Here is a 13,195-nt window from a genome sequence, read left to right on the forward strand (position 1 = left end):
ATGTATATTCAATGTATATATTCAATGTATATTCAATATACATTGAATATACATTGAACTGATTTAATATTGTAAATATCACCAGATTTAGGTTTATATAGTTTGTATAAACCTAAATCTGTAAGAAATGTATATTTCTTACATTGTTTGCACTGTTTTTGAGGTGTTTTTAATCTCATTGTAAATGTGTACAGTGACAAACAAATTCTAATTCTAATTGTAAAATAGGCAGCTATATGCATTTTTCAATCGGATCTCAAGTATCCGTGGATATTAACTATTTGAGGCTGGCTGTGGCCCCTTTTCCCTACAAATACCAAGGGTCCACACAACTATGACCTGGAAGGACAATGATTTTTCAATTCTGCAAAGAAAAATCTGAAAGCTGCGGCACACATTTGAATCCAGCTCCTTTAATTCTGATGCACCTAAATAAAATCCAGTGTACCAGTTTGAAAGTAATAAGGTCTAAAACTTGAGAAGTGAATTTAACTTCAGTATAAATGCAGCTGTTCTGTGAAGGCCTCAGAGGTTACAGTAGAGAACAAGCAGCCTCCTGGAGACTAAGGAACCCAGCAGACGACTAGGGAGAACAATCAGTGACTGTAAGAACCAAGAACTAGTGAAGCCTTTTCAGTGTGCTCAGGACCTTCAGAGGCTCATGAACGGGAGATCAGTGGACCTGTAAAAGGATCATGGATGACTAAAGCTCACTGCTGCACCGAGTGAGTAAAGAAAAAAAAAAAAAACCTTATTACACAATCTAAAAGATAACATGGTATCAGAACACTTAGTTAATTATGTATTGTGCTCCATGGGGTCGGATGTCCACGGAGCGGTCAGGGTTTCCACTGGGACCAATGGCCGCTGATAAAGCAGACAGAATTCACCTGCAGGTTCCTGATCTGGATCAAAGAGCGAAAAAAGAAGCTGATGTGGGATGATGGATCAAGTTTACTTTAACACCATATGGCTGGCAGGCTGAGCAGGCAGACCGCATGCAATCAGAATGCAATGCTGGAAGCAGCTAAAAAGGTAAGGGAGGGGTGGGGGGGCAACAGCCCAGGGCAGCTCAAAGTTATTCATATTCATGGCAAATTTAGATTTTTTTCATTCAACAATGAGGTTCGTTTCTGATATTAAATGAGAATGGCATCTAGCAAAAGATTATGAATCAAAGTGAAACGAGTATCATATGTGTTTAATTATCTAGTGTGTTTTTTGTTGTTATTGTTGTATTTTGAATTTTATTAAAAATGTTGTGTTGGGAATTATTTTCACCCTTTATTTTGAACCAAATTCTGTCAGAGGTATGAATTATTTTGGGCTCAACTGTTGCCTGGTCTTTTTCATGTGACTGTTGCTGTGATGTCTATGAAGCAGACACAGAGCTGGACAAACAAGTTCATGAAAGCGCAACATATTTAACTGATCAATAAACATGTGCTACTACAGAAAGCTGAAACATGACAGATATTGCTCTAACAAATATGAACAATTCTTAGTTTTGTCTGTAAATTTTCCTCAACTTTTAAACTTTTCCATGCACGTAAAGGGGCAGTATTGCATATCTTCTAGGAACATTTTACAGTGCAATGAAGTAATTATGCTAGCTTTAGTTGTTTAAAAATGTTACAGATATCAAATATGACTGAAAAGAAATTTGGCTTGAAATTGGCCTCTGTCTCTTTAAGAAGCTCCTGCTCCGTCTGACACTCTGCCTCAGTTTGACATCACAACAATGCTCCTCCATGAAGCAACCGTTTACAACCGTTCTTATGAGCATTGAATAAAGAAGTCGTTCCTATGATGAGCTCAGCAGATACATAGTTCCACCACACTGCAAAAACACTAAATCTTACCAAGTACTTTTGGTCTACTTTCTGGTGCAAATATTTTATTATACTTGGAATAAAACAAACTAACTTAAAAGTAACTTTCCAGCATGATGTGCACACTTGTTCCATTGACAGATCATTTCACTTATGGGAAAATTCCCTTGCTATAAGTGAAATAATCTGTCAATGGAACAAGTACTTCATCAATATTAAGGAATTATTTATTTAAAACAAGCCTCTATATATATATCTACAAAGTTATTTTTATGTTAGTTTTGTCTTATCTCAAGTGTACTAAGATATTTGCACTAGAAACTAGACCAAAACTACTTGGTAAAATTTTGTGTTTTTGTAGTGCAGGTGTTTGCTAATTGCTACTGCTGCTGGTCTAAAGGAGCAGAGAGAGGCAGAGGAGTGATGCAAGAAGGAGTTTTGTGGAAGTAGACAGAGCTTTGTTTAGAGGGGTGATTAGGCACGCTGAATGGTTATGATATAAAGCTCATGGTAGAAAGCTTTATATCCTCTATTAATCCTTTAACAATGATTTTACCAGTGTTTTACTGAGAAGCAGCTCCTTTAATGAGCTCAGCAGATGCACAATATTATAATAAAGCTCATAACATCCTTCCTACATAATATCGCCCCTTTAAATGATCTCAGAATTTAAAGGATTCTCAGAATTTGACCAAGTGATTAACAGTCAAGGGTATCTGTAAACTGGACTAAGCTATATCATTAGTTGTGATTTTTCTACTTTGACTATATTCCCCCAAAATAAGTGAGATGAGAATGAATCCAGCAGTGTTTATAACTTAGAGTGCCCTCTGTGAGGAGGGACCTCAGCCATGGCAGTAAGTGGCAAGTATTAGAGTATTTACACAGCATACCACAAAGAAAGCAGTAATGTTCCTAAGGTAGGTACGATATCTGACTAACTGCCATCTATTCAGGGACTATTGCTATTGAGTTTCAAGGTGTGCAGTGGGATAATGTAATGTTATACACTAGGTCAGACTTGTTCTGTCACAGGTGCTTTGTTTAAGAGATTTCAAAAGGGAGGGGTGAGTGGAGGCTGCCTGATTAAAGGCAAGTCAATGAGATGTTATCATGATGCTGGAAAATATTCATCAATAGATAGTATGTATTACCCTGTCAGAATGCTTAGCACAACACAGCTGAGGAAAAGATAGAATGTGTTTCTGAAGCATTTTCTTCTTTCTGAATATGGTTTTAAAATTAAAATGGGATTATGTAATGTCTGTTTGACAATCAAAAGTTCTATTTACTGTCCCAATTCTACACTGGAGAGCTGTAAAGCAAAGGCAATAATTATAATACAAACATCACTGTGCCAGTGTGATTCTCATCAGCAGTGTAGAAAGTTTATATTTGTCTACCTGCTGATTTTGAGAATTTTGCAGTTATGACTGGCACCCTGCTGTGCAGACATCTCAGGGTGCGGACTGCTTTTCATTTAAGTTGCTTAGTTTGAAAAGATAAGAAATCTTTCTATATGAAGTTCAGACACAGTGTCACAACTGTTCAACACTAAAGAGATTTCACAAATATGTATATATTTGGACACTGTTTGAATTATATTTGAATCCTTAAAACTACTATGATTGTTTCAAATGAGGTCATAACTTAATCATCCTTTATCTTTACAAACAAGTTTGTTTTTTCTTTCCGTTTTATTACGCATGATCATTTCATCTCACCAAAGATACCTTGTTTACATTTGCACTCTGAAAGGTGTTGGAAAATCAATGATCCAATTTTTCCCTGATCAGTAAACACACCAAAGCTAAATGCTATAAGACTTGCTAAAGAATTTCTTACTACAGGTAAGAAAAAATAATAATAATAAAAGCTTCAAAGTTATCTATTTTTAGTGTCAGTGAAGTGCTAAAAAAGTAGTCATCGAAAATCATTTACTACAGGATGCCAGGTTGTTCCATCACATCGGTGGCCCTGGTCACACTTTAGCAGATAACAAAAAGGTTCAAAGTAAAACAGGTAAATGGTTCTATTTGATCATTTTAAGCTTTAAGCCGCTGTCATAGAACATTCTGGATTTAGGTATGATGACAATGTTTTATAAGAACAAACACAGAAAAACACAGAAAAACTAATGTTTCAAATTATTAATGCTAGCTTCAGTGTTCATGGAAGCTAATATCGGATGGTCAAGCTAATGCTTATCAGATACATTTATATCAGACAGTTAAGTAGCCACCTCTGGGGTCCTGTATAGATCAGTTCTAAGTGTGTGTTGTAAGTGTAAATGAATGACTCAGCTTATTGCAAATCAAAAGTTACAAGAGTTACCAGTGTTACAATAACTGCTCTCACACACACCCAGTATGACATCTCCTCTGCTCCTAATGTAACGTATTTAATGGCTGCTTATGAAGCCAGCAGACTTGAAATAACATTTTGAATAATAATTATTATTCCTCTTAAAGACCACTTTGCATCAGCATGTCAAAACTTCATAAAAACTAGAGATCAGAATGAAGTCTTCCTCTGAAATTCCATACAATAAAGAGACTGAGAGAAAAATGGGGTTTTGAAAACAGAATCTTATGATGTGATGTTAAAATTAGAGGTGCACCAATCAATCTGCCAGAGATTATCAGTGATCATGTCTAATACTGAAAACTGACTGGAACGTTCACTATTTTCAGTGTATTAAATCAACAGCCTGTTGATGCAAATTTCCTAAGCTTATTAAAAACCAGATAAAGTTAGGGGAATATAATTTGATGCTTAGACGCAAATGATCTAAAAATTATTTCTTTATTATGTTATTTTATGACTTAAAACTATAACCTTTACTGAAGAAGCTACAGCCCTGTTTTTTTTTTCTGCTATATCCAATAGTCCCTAAAAAAACTGAAATAGAGGAACATTTTAATCAGCAGGTCAGACCTAAAAAATAAAAACAAAAAAACAGTACAATTATGCCAACTGGGGATCGACTGATCAATGTATCTCTAATTAAAATTTTATTTTAAGACATTGTCACATGCATATTTCCACTATGGGTATGTCAATGTACTGTTATTTTGCTTCAAATCTAGAAATTTAAAATGAGAAAACAGATCATTTAAGCTGTGTTTTTCATTCACCATTTATTTACACTCCATGCTTTAAGGCAGCATCAGAATACGGCTTTTATTCCCCCAAATCCAGGAGCAGTATCATGGTGTTAGCATGGGCCCCAGCAAACAGCTGCAGTTAAGCTGTCCAGTGGTCTTATTTAGATGATGCACCCTCATCAGGGCCACCCGGTTGTTTCCTTCTCTCTTGTCCTATAATGTAAAATCTTCACTTTGACTGGATCAGGAGGAAATGTCAAGGGAGGGAAAGTAAAACCCAGTCAGTGGAAAATCAGAAAGAAAGCTTGTTGATAAAAAATGAACATTGTTACGTCTGCTTCCATCGGTAATTAGTCTTGTTTCACCAATCAGATCACTCGGAGAAGATAAACAGTGGCTCTCTGAAAATAATGTCACTTGGCTCTGATGATTCATCAATAATCGACTGCAGCATACAAACATGTAATAAACATGTAGTACCTTCATGGTGTCAAATCTATTCCAAATGCAGTTTTCATTTGGTTTACTTTTTAAATCTAACATTAACTCATTTTGCTAATTATTTACAATTACAATTGAAAAGATGACACCTTTAAGGTTGTAGGAAAACATGCAACGTGATTATCGAATACTGAAGTTTGGAACATATCTCTGTACATGTTAGGACTACAAGTTATAATTAACTCAAATTTTCCTCATTTTTCTTTATGTCCGATCATCAGGATTCCCAAAGGTTGTCCCCGTAGAACTTCAATTATCAATAACCCCCCTCATATGTCCGTCCATCCATCCATCCATCCATCCATCCAGGTCACAAATGTAAAGATCTTGAACTTCTTAATATCATTAAAGACTTGGCATTTGACCTGGACTTTCACACCAATATCTCATAACCTCATTGAGCTGTTTGACTTGAAAATTCATTATGGTTTACATGAAACAAAAAGAACGTCACAATGGAGCCGTAACCCGGCACAATACAACAGAGCTATGTATATTTGATCCACTTGTTGCTGCAACATTCTTTTCCCTCTTTTTTTCTAAGATAACAGCAAAGAAGCCCACAGTGGTGGAGAGGTTATCCCTGTCAGCGCTAGCATAGAGGGCTACACGACATTGGGAGGGACTTGGAACATCACCCAAGTCACCCAAATCACCCAAACAGTGCATCTTATGCAGAATAATGTTAAAGCCATATCAAGTAGCTTCTCAAATGCAGATAAAAGCAACTGATGAAGGGCTGATGTTTTTACTGCCAGCCTGGAGTCAGTGTCATGAACGCTGTCAGTGGTTGTATCAACATTATTGCCAGAGCTGCTATAAGTAAACAGACGTTGTGTTGGATGATAGGATCAGAGCAAAATGCTTTACGACAGAGAACACCCTGAAGTCATAATGGAAATGTTTCAATAAAAATTCAATAAAATCCCCACTTCTCTCCATCATGTCACACAGGTGGGTTACCAGCAGAAAACACCTTTTCAACAGGACAAATTATTTCCATTACAAAGATTTCCTGTTTCAATCTCTTGATATTCAGAGGATCCAGCATATTTCACAAAGTGTCACTTAGGTTTCATAAATCAGTTGAGGTTAACTGTTTTAACTCCAGCCTTCTTATAGTTTTACATCTTAAATCCAGATCTAACACAACAGAGAAAAAATTGGCAGAATTGTTTTTCCTCTTTCTGGCACTAAGTACAAATTGATCAAAAACAAATAAATATGGGGAAGTAAGACCTGCAGGCTAAACAACTAACTTTCCACATTTAAACATACACAAGGATTGATAAGCCAAAGCAAAAATAGAGACCAATAAATAGTTAATGTTAGCTTTTCCTTTTGTTTTTCTTTTCCAAATGCCATATTCACAGTAATAACAATAAAAGTGATGATAAGAAAGTATTCACAACTTCTGTTCAGTCTTCTTCAGGTAACTGTACAGCTGTGACTGAAGGTGACTGCAGTCACCGCCCCACAAGCACAATTACTGATCATATTACTGAATTACTGAACATATCATAGCTTCTTCAGGACAGCATCTACATAAAGAAGTGGGATTTGTGTCACTAAACTGCTTACAACTGCTTTAATCATACTTTTAAATGTATTAACATTTACTGATGCTCTGATGGAGCAAACAGTGGAGTAAATAGCAAAAATAATTTTGACAATTATATGGATAGTTTTATAATGAAATATAGTTATTTTGATTATGGATCAATTTGCCCATTATTTGTTTTAATTAACTGACTGTTTATCTTCCATTTAATTCACAACAGGTCACAAGCAGCCTGAGGTCAAACTTGTCCAAGACTTCATAATCAAAGTTTGACTTGGTACTTTCTTTACTTAGGACCTGACTTGATACTTGGGGGGTAAACGCTGACTGTGACTGGCCCCCATCTCTGGTTGGAACCCTGCTGTCACTCAGTCATTTGCCTGAAATGTTCTTGTTGAATTTGGAACAAACCCCATTTCTATACAAGCTAATTCCAAAAGACTTATGGAAATGGTTAATATCAAATTTAACAGCAATCATAATGAAAAAGGACATAAAGAGATTTGCTGTTTATGCCTATGTTTTTTTTTTGTTTTGTTTTTTTGTACACATAAGAAGACCTAGCAAAAATGATGGTTTTAAATTATAAACAACCCCAAACTAAACGCCGTATTACAAAAAGGCTTTCAAAGGTGAAAATGTTATTCACAAATGTTTGGCTGTGTGAATTTGCTGTTTCCAGTCCTAAAATATCACATCTGCACCTTCAATGGTTGAGCATCAAAAGGTCCAGTCCCTGGAATCTTACCACCCTGGATGGAGTCAGGTATTATTTTCCTGTTTCTGAAGGACACAGCAGTTCATTTAGCTCAGACACTTCTTATGCCCTCTACCTGTGCAGTGTCCTCAAATTGTTTAAGGACATGACTTTTACTCCCCTATTAGATCTTGAGAATCAGGTTTCAGGAGACGCACTGTAATGCTTGTCATTGTTAGTTAATTTCAAGGCAGCAGCTACATAACTGAGATTGGTGTTTTTTATTGGCAGGGTTGTTGTAGTCCTAATATATCTAGAGATATGTTCCGAACTAGAACCAGCAGGCTGCTAAACAGCTCAAATGCTGCACTGTTGTACAGATCAGACACTTAACAAGTCTGCACTTCTTTTATTTACTTTGTTATTTATGTTTTCAATTAAAGGGGCAGTATTATGTAAAAATCGACTTTTTTGAGCTTCACATCATTTTATAATGTTATTCCCTCATTAAAAACATACACACAGTGTTGCCTTGATTGCCTTGATGCATCTTTGAGAAATCCTTTAGTCTCCCATGGCAACCATTCAGCTGTGCAAAACAACTAGGTAAACATACCCCTGCCTTCCAGATGCAGCTCCTCCTCTAAGCTGCAGTTTCCAAGCCTCAGAGCTTTCGCCTCAAAGGGCAGTCCAAATTTTTAAAATCTAAAAACCGAGCTTTACCCTTTGAATTCAGCAACTGTTACAAATGAAATTTTAGATGATTTTCTAGTTGACTGACATGCACCTGTATTGTTCAAAATATTTCTCATAATGAGAGTAGCTGCCATTTTGAATAGCACTGTATAGAGAGCTCATGCTTTCCACAACAGAGGTTTTCTTGCATGAAACAAAGCAAATATTTTTAGATATTTTTTAGCAAGAACTGATGTTTCAACTGTGCGACTCCCCCACTCAGTTCCTTCAGACTAATCAGCGGCTACTAGCAAGCACCTGGTGGAACTGCGCAGCTACCGAGGTCATTAGAGGAGCTACTTCTGAGTGCAACACTGGTAAAAACGTAAAAGGATTAATAGAGGAGCCATGTTGTGATGACTTAATTAAGGTGGAGCTTCAGAAAGATCAAGAGTTTTTAGAGAGACAGAGGCCTAAATTCAATGCATTCATATGCAAAGTCAAATTTCTTTAAAGTCATATTTGATATTTACAGAATTTTTATAACAACTGAAGTTAACATAGATACTGGATTGTGCTATAAAATGGCACTATTGACCTGGAAAATATAAGACTGCCCCTTTAACATCAATCTGTTCTAATTAAGACATGCTGTCTCACCTTCATATGTGGATTGTAACTTGTCACAATAAGTCAGTTACATTTCCTGGAGTAACTTTTTGTGAAGAAAAAAAAAACTTACTTGTAGGTTTAGTTTTACTGTACTCCACTTTTTACTTTTACTTGAGTAATATTACTGTGAAAATATCACTACTCCTACTTGATAAAATTACTGGATACCCTATTCTGTGAGTAACTTCACTAAATGAAGAACAAGCCTGTTTTAATCAAAATTGCATGAGACACAGACACACACCTACAGTTTCAGTTAAAGTGAGACCGCTCGTTTTGTACACAAGCTTTGTTCTAATGTTATTTTCTCTCTACTGAGCCTTTTGCGCATCTTGGAGATCAGTATATATTGTTACTGGATACATTACATATGTGTGTGTGTGTGTGTGTGTGTGTGTGTGTGTGTGTGTGTGTGTAAATGTGAATATGAACTTGTTTTCTTTGCATTATTTGAGGTCTGAAAGTGCTGCATCCTTTTCATTAATTTAACCATTTCTCATTTTCTGTAAATAAATACTAATATTTTGCTTGGAATTTCGGAGACATGTTGTGAGTAGTTCATAGAATAAAAGGAACAATGTTCATTTTACTCAAACATATACCTATGAAATGTAAAATCAGAGAAACTGATAATTTTACATTGGTCTCTCTTTTTTTTCCCCAGAGCTGTATATTATGTTACAGATAATAAAAACCCAAAATTCAACATGTGATATTATATCATGTATAATATCACATAAGGCCATCCTTATGTGATATTAAATAATTTGGTGATTAGAAACATAAAAGTATATTACAACAGAAATATGAAATATGCACAGGGCTCTTTTTCCATAAATAAAAGTGGATCAAGACTTTTGACCAGAATATTCAGTACGCAGAACATTCTGTATATCCAACGTCAGTGGAATAAGTTGGCCATCCTCTGCTGCAGGTAAAGGCCTGTGTCGGTTTACCTAGCCTCTGTGTGTTGTGTCGGGAAAGCAGAACAGGAGCATCCTCCACTCTGGTCCCCCTCTGTTCAGCGGGAGCAACAAATGCGCTGTAATTCGGTTGCCGGGGAGCTTCATTAGGCTCCTGTCAGCGGGCCCCCCAAAACAAGTCTGCAACACGGAACAGGTGTGTGCGCGCGACACAGCGCCATTGCTCTTTTGTGTGCGCGCGCGTGTTCGCGTAACCAAATGAAACAAAATACCACACAACATGCTGGGTCACATGTGAAGTACTTACATCAGTGTGTTTCTGTCGACGCTGAAAATAATGTGAAGCCCATCACACACACACGCACACACGCCGCTCACTGCACCTAGAATATATTGTGTTCTATCAAAATCAGATGACAGGCGTGGTCATTAAATGAAAAGCTAACAGCAGTTTGTTTGTTGCCAGGATCGGTTAATTAGCTGATGGGAGAGGAGGGTCTGTACCTTATGGAGGTCGATGCGGATCCTCTCCTCTCCTTTATGCGGGCTCTCGGGCCACAGGTGATAGCTGGAGCCGTAGTTGGGGCTGTCTTTGCTGCTGTGGCTGCCAGAAGCAGACGAGTTCCCCGCATATGCGTGCGGTGTTGCAGGAGGGGTTACGCGGCTGTGTGGCTGCGCCTGACCGCCCTCCGTTGCGATCCGTCCACACTTATTGCGATCTCTGTCACAGTGCTGCTGCTGCTGCTGCTGCTGCGACGGCTGGGGACGGAGCCCCGGCGCGCCTTGCTGCTGCTGCTGCTGCTGCAGCCGCTGCTGCTGCCGATGCTGCAGCAGCTGCTGCCGCTCCTGCTGTTGCAGCAGAGGAGCCCGGTGAGTTCTACATAGCTCTCCGGAGCCGCTTGCGCAGTAGTTGACGGGCAGGCTGCTTCCCACCAGTAGCTGTTGCTGCGCTCGCAATTGTGGGATCTGTTGCTGCTGCAGATCCTGAATCTGAAACTCGAACGCTTTCTTAGCCTCGTTTGACTCGCGTGCATTTAAAGAGTGCCCTTTTTGTGAGTTTGCACGGCTTCCTTCAGGGGAGGGGTCCCTCTGTTGGAGTCCTAAATGACGGTGTTGATGCTGCTGCTGTGGTTGCAACAACTGCCTGTGGTCTTGGTGCCCTCCTGCTCCTCCTCCTCCCCTGCAGCGTTCCACGGTGTTCGCCTGTTGGTAATTATTGGCGCTCCTTCGGAGACGATCCCCTCTTCCAGATCTCCGGGAAAAGCGCAGAGAGGAGGAGGAAGACGTTGGTGGCGGCGGCAGAAGTGGTGGGAAAGGCGGGGAGGACTGCGGGGGGAGAGAGTCTACAGGATGGGATTGATTTGGAGGAAGGCTCGCTTCTTGTTCCAAGAAACTGCAGTGGCAGCTTGGAAAAACAGCCTCCCTCTCTGACTGCAGCGGCGGCGACGGTTGCTGCGAGCCGTCCGGGGCCCAGAGAATGGGATCCTGCCGCAGGTGCACCGGCTGACCGGCGCTGGGTTCGCCGCCTCGCTGTGAAGGTCGCCGGCCGCTGTCGCAGCTCGCCAGCGGCAGCGGGTCGCCGCTGTGAACAGGTCTCCGAGGGGGCTGGCTCACACACGGGAGCTCCTGGAGGCTCTGGCGCTGAGCGGCGGTGGTTGGAGTGCGGACTCTGTGGTGAGAAGAGGGCGGGGGCGGCAGATTGAAAACGGGCGCGACTTGCTCTCGGCTCTGCTCGTTGTTCCCTCGCTCTTCGTCTGGTGTGTGGTGCTGATGGACCGCTCCCGCGTTCCGATGCCGCATCCCCTTATCCGCTTCGTCGCGCTGTGGGTGCTCCTTTGCCGTGCAGAGCTCCGACACCCATTCATTGCGATCAGTCCCAGCAGAGTAGGACCGACTAGTACCATTGGTAGGTTTGACCAGGACCTGCCTTAAGACATCACCGTACAGCCACAACACCGTCTTCGACTCAATATCGGTTCAATTCGTGCCATGCGCACAGGTTGCAGGGGATCGATGACTCTGGTAGGGTGCTCCCACAATAGGCAATGTGAGGTGCTAAAAAGTGGTTCACTCCTGCTTTCACGGTCAGTCTACTGCGGATCTCTACTTTTTCCACGCACTGTCAGAAATCCTTTCCGCCGCCGTGTCATCTGTCTGAATCGAACACGACACTTTGCTCCAACGTAGAGACGATTTCATTTCTATTTGCGGTGACATCATACGTCACCAAAGTGTGAGCTGTTGAGACAATAGTGAACGTCCTCGTGCAAATCCAGTTTCCATGTATTGGTGAATGAGGGTATGAATCAAATCACCAGGGTAAGCCAGGCCGTCAGGGTCTCATCCTGCCACATTCCTGTAAGAGTTCATCATTAAATAGCTGCTTTAGTCTGACCAGGCGATGACCAGTCAGCAAGAAAAGCTGAGTAGATGTCTGCTTTTTCTTTTTTTTTTCCATCTGCCTAAACTGTCACATCATCACCAAATGAGCAGAAATGATCATAAATCAAACTTTAGGTATCAACATATTCTATAAGGTAAAGCAAATATGAAAAGGCTAAATAATTAAAAGAGTATAGGTCAAAAATAATGAAGGAAATTTAAAGCATGACAGTTTAAATATTATTTGAAGAATCCATGCAGGCATTGTGATAGAGGACCCTGCAAACATCTGCAGACCCCAGACTGGATTGTTGGATTTTATGTGATAGACCAACACAAAGGGAGCATATTATTTATGAGGTGGAAAATGGGTCATGGAATCTGAAAAGTGTGACATGTATACTCAGCCCCCCAACCCCACCCCACACACACACATCCCCAAACCCTCCACTCCTCCCTGAGTGTGCATGTGTGCACCACCTGTTGCCTCAATGCCAGACATCAGCTAAAATTTGCAAATTTAGAGATTGGAATATCATCATTCTTCTTGGCAAAGAGAGCTAAAGCCAAGTCAGATTGAATCCAGAGCTACTGGAAGTGCACATTTCAAACTCTGCTGCTGGTTCTTAATTAAATTCAGACCTAGACTTTGACTGGGCCATTCTAACACACTGTGGACACTGTTTGATGAAAGCAGTTCTATGCACCCTCAGAAAATGTTCAAGGGGGTGGCATGCATATATATACACACACACACACACACACACACACACACACACACACACACACACACACACACACACACACACAATAGTCTTATGTGTGTGTGTGTGTACCTTTTTAGC

At 39.9% G+C, this 13,195-nt stretch overlaps 1 protein-coding gene across 2 annotated transcripts in view; it reads right to left on the minus strand.

Moving 5' to 3' along the window:
• kcnn1a (potassium intermediate/small conductance calcium-activated channel, subfamily N, member 1a) overlaps positions 1–12,483 on the minus strand; it is an 80,006-nt gene extending 67,523 nt beyond the window's left edge. The window contains exon 1 of one of the 2 annotated variants that reach the window (XM_007573791.2): positions 10,473–12,483. In XM_007573791.2, the coding sequence (XP_007573853.1) occupies positions 10,473–11,768 (1,296 nt within the window). In that variant the 5' untranslated portion in view covers positions 11,769–12,483. The remainder of the gene's footprint in view (positions 1–10,472) is intronic. The other variant, XM_016661664.1, reaches the window with a different exon arrangement.
• Between the last annotated feature and the right edge of the window lie 712 nt (positions 12,484–13,195).

Source organism: Poecilia formosa, unplaced genomic scaffold (genome assembly GCF_000485575.1).
Source record: "Poecilia formosa unplaced genomic scaffold, Poecilia_formosa-5.1.2 Scaffold338, whole genome shotgun sequence".
Lineage (NCBI taxonomy): Eukaryota > Metazoa > Chordata > Actinopteri > Cyprinodontiformes > Poeciliidae > Poecilia > Poecilia formosa.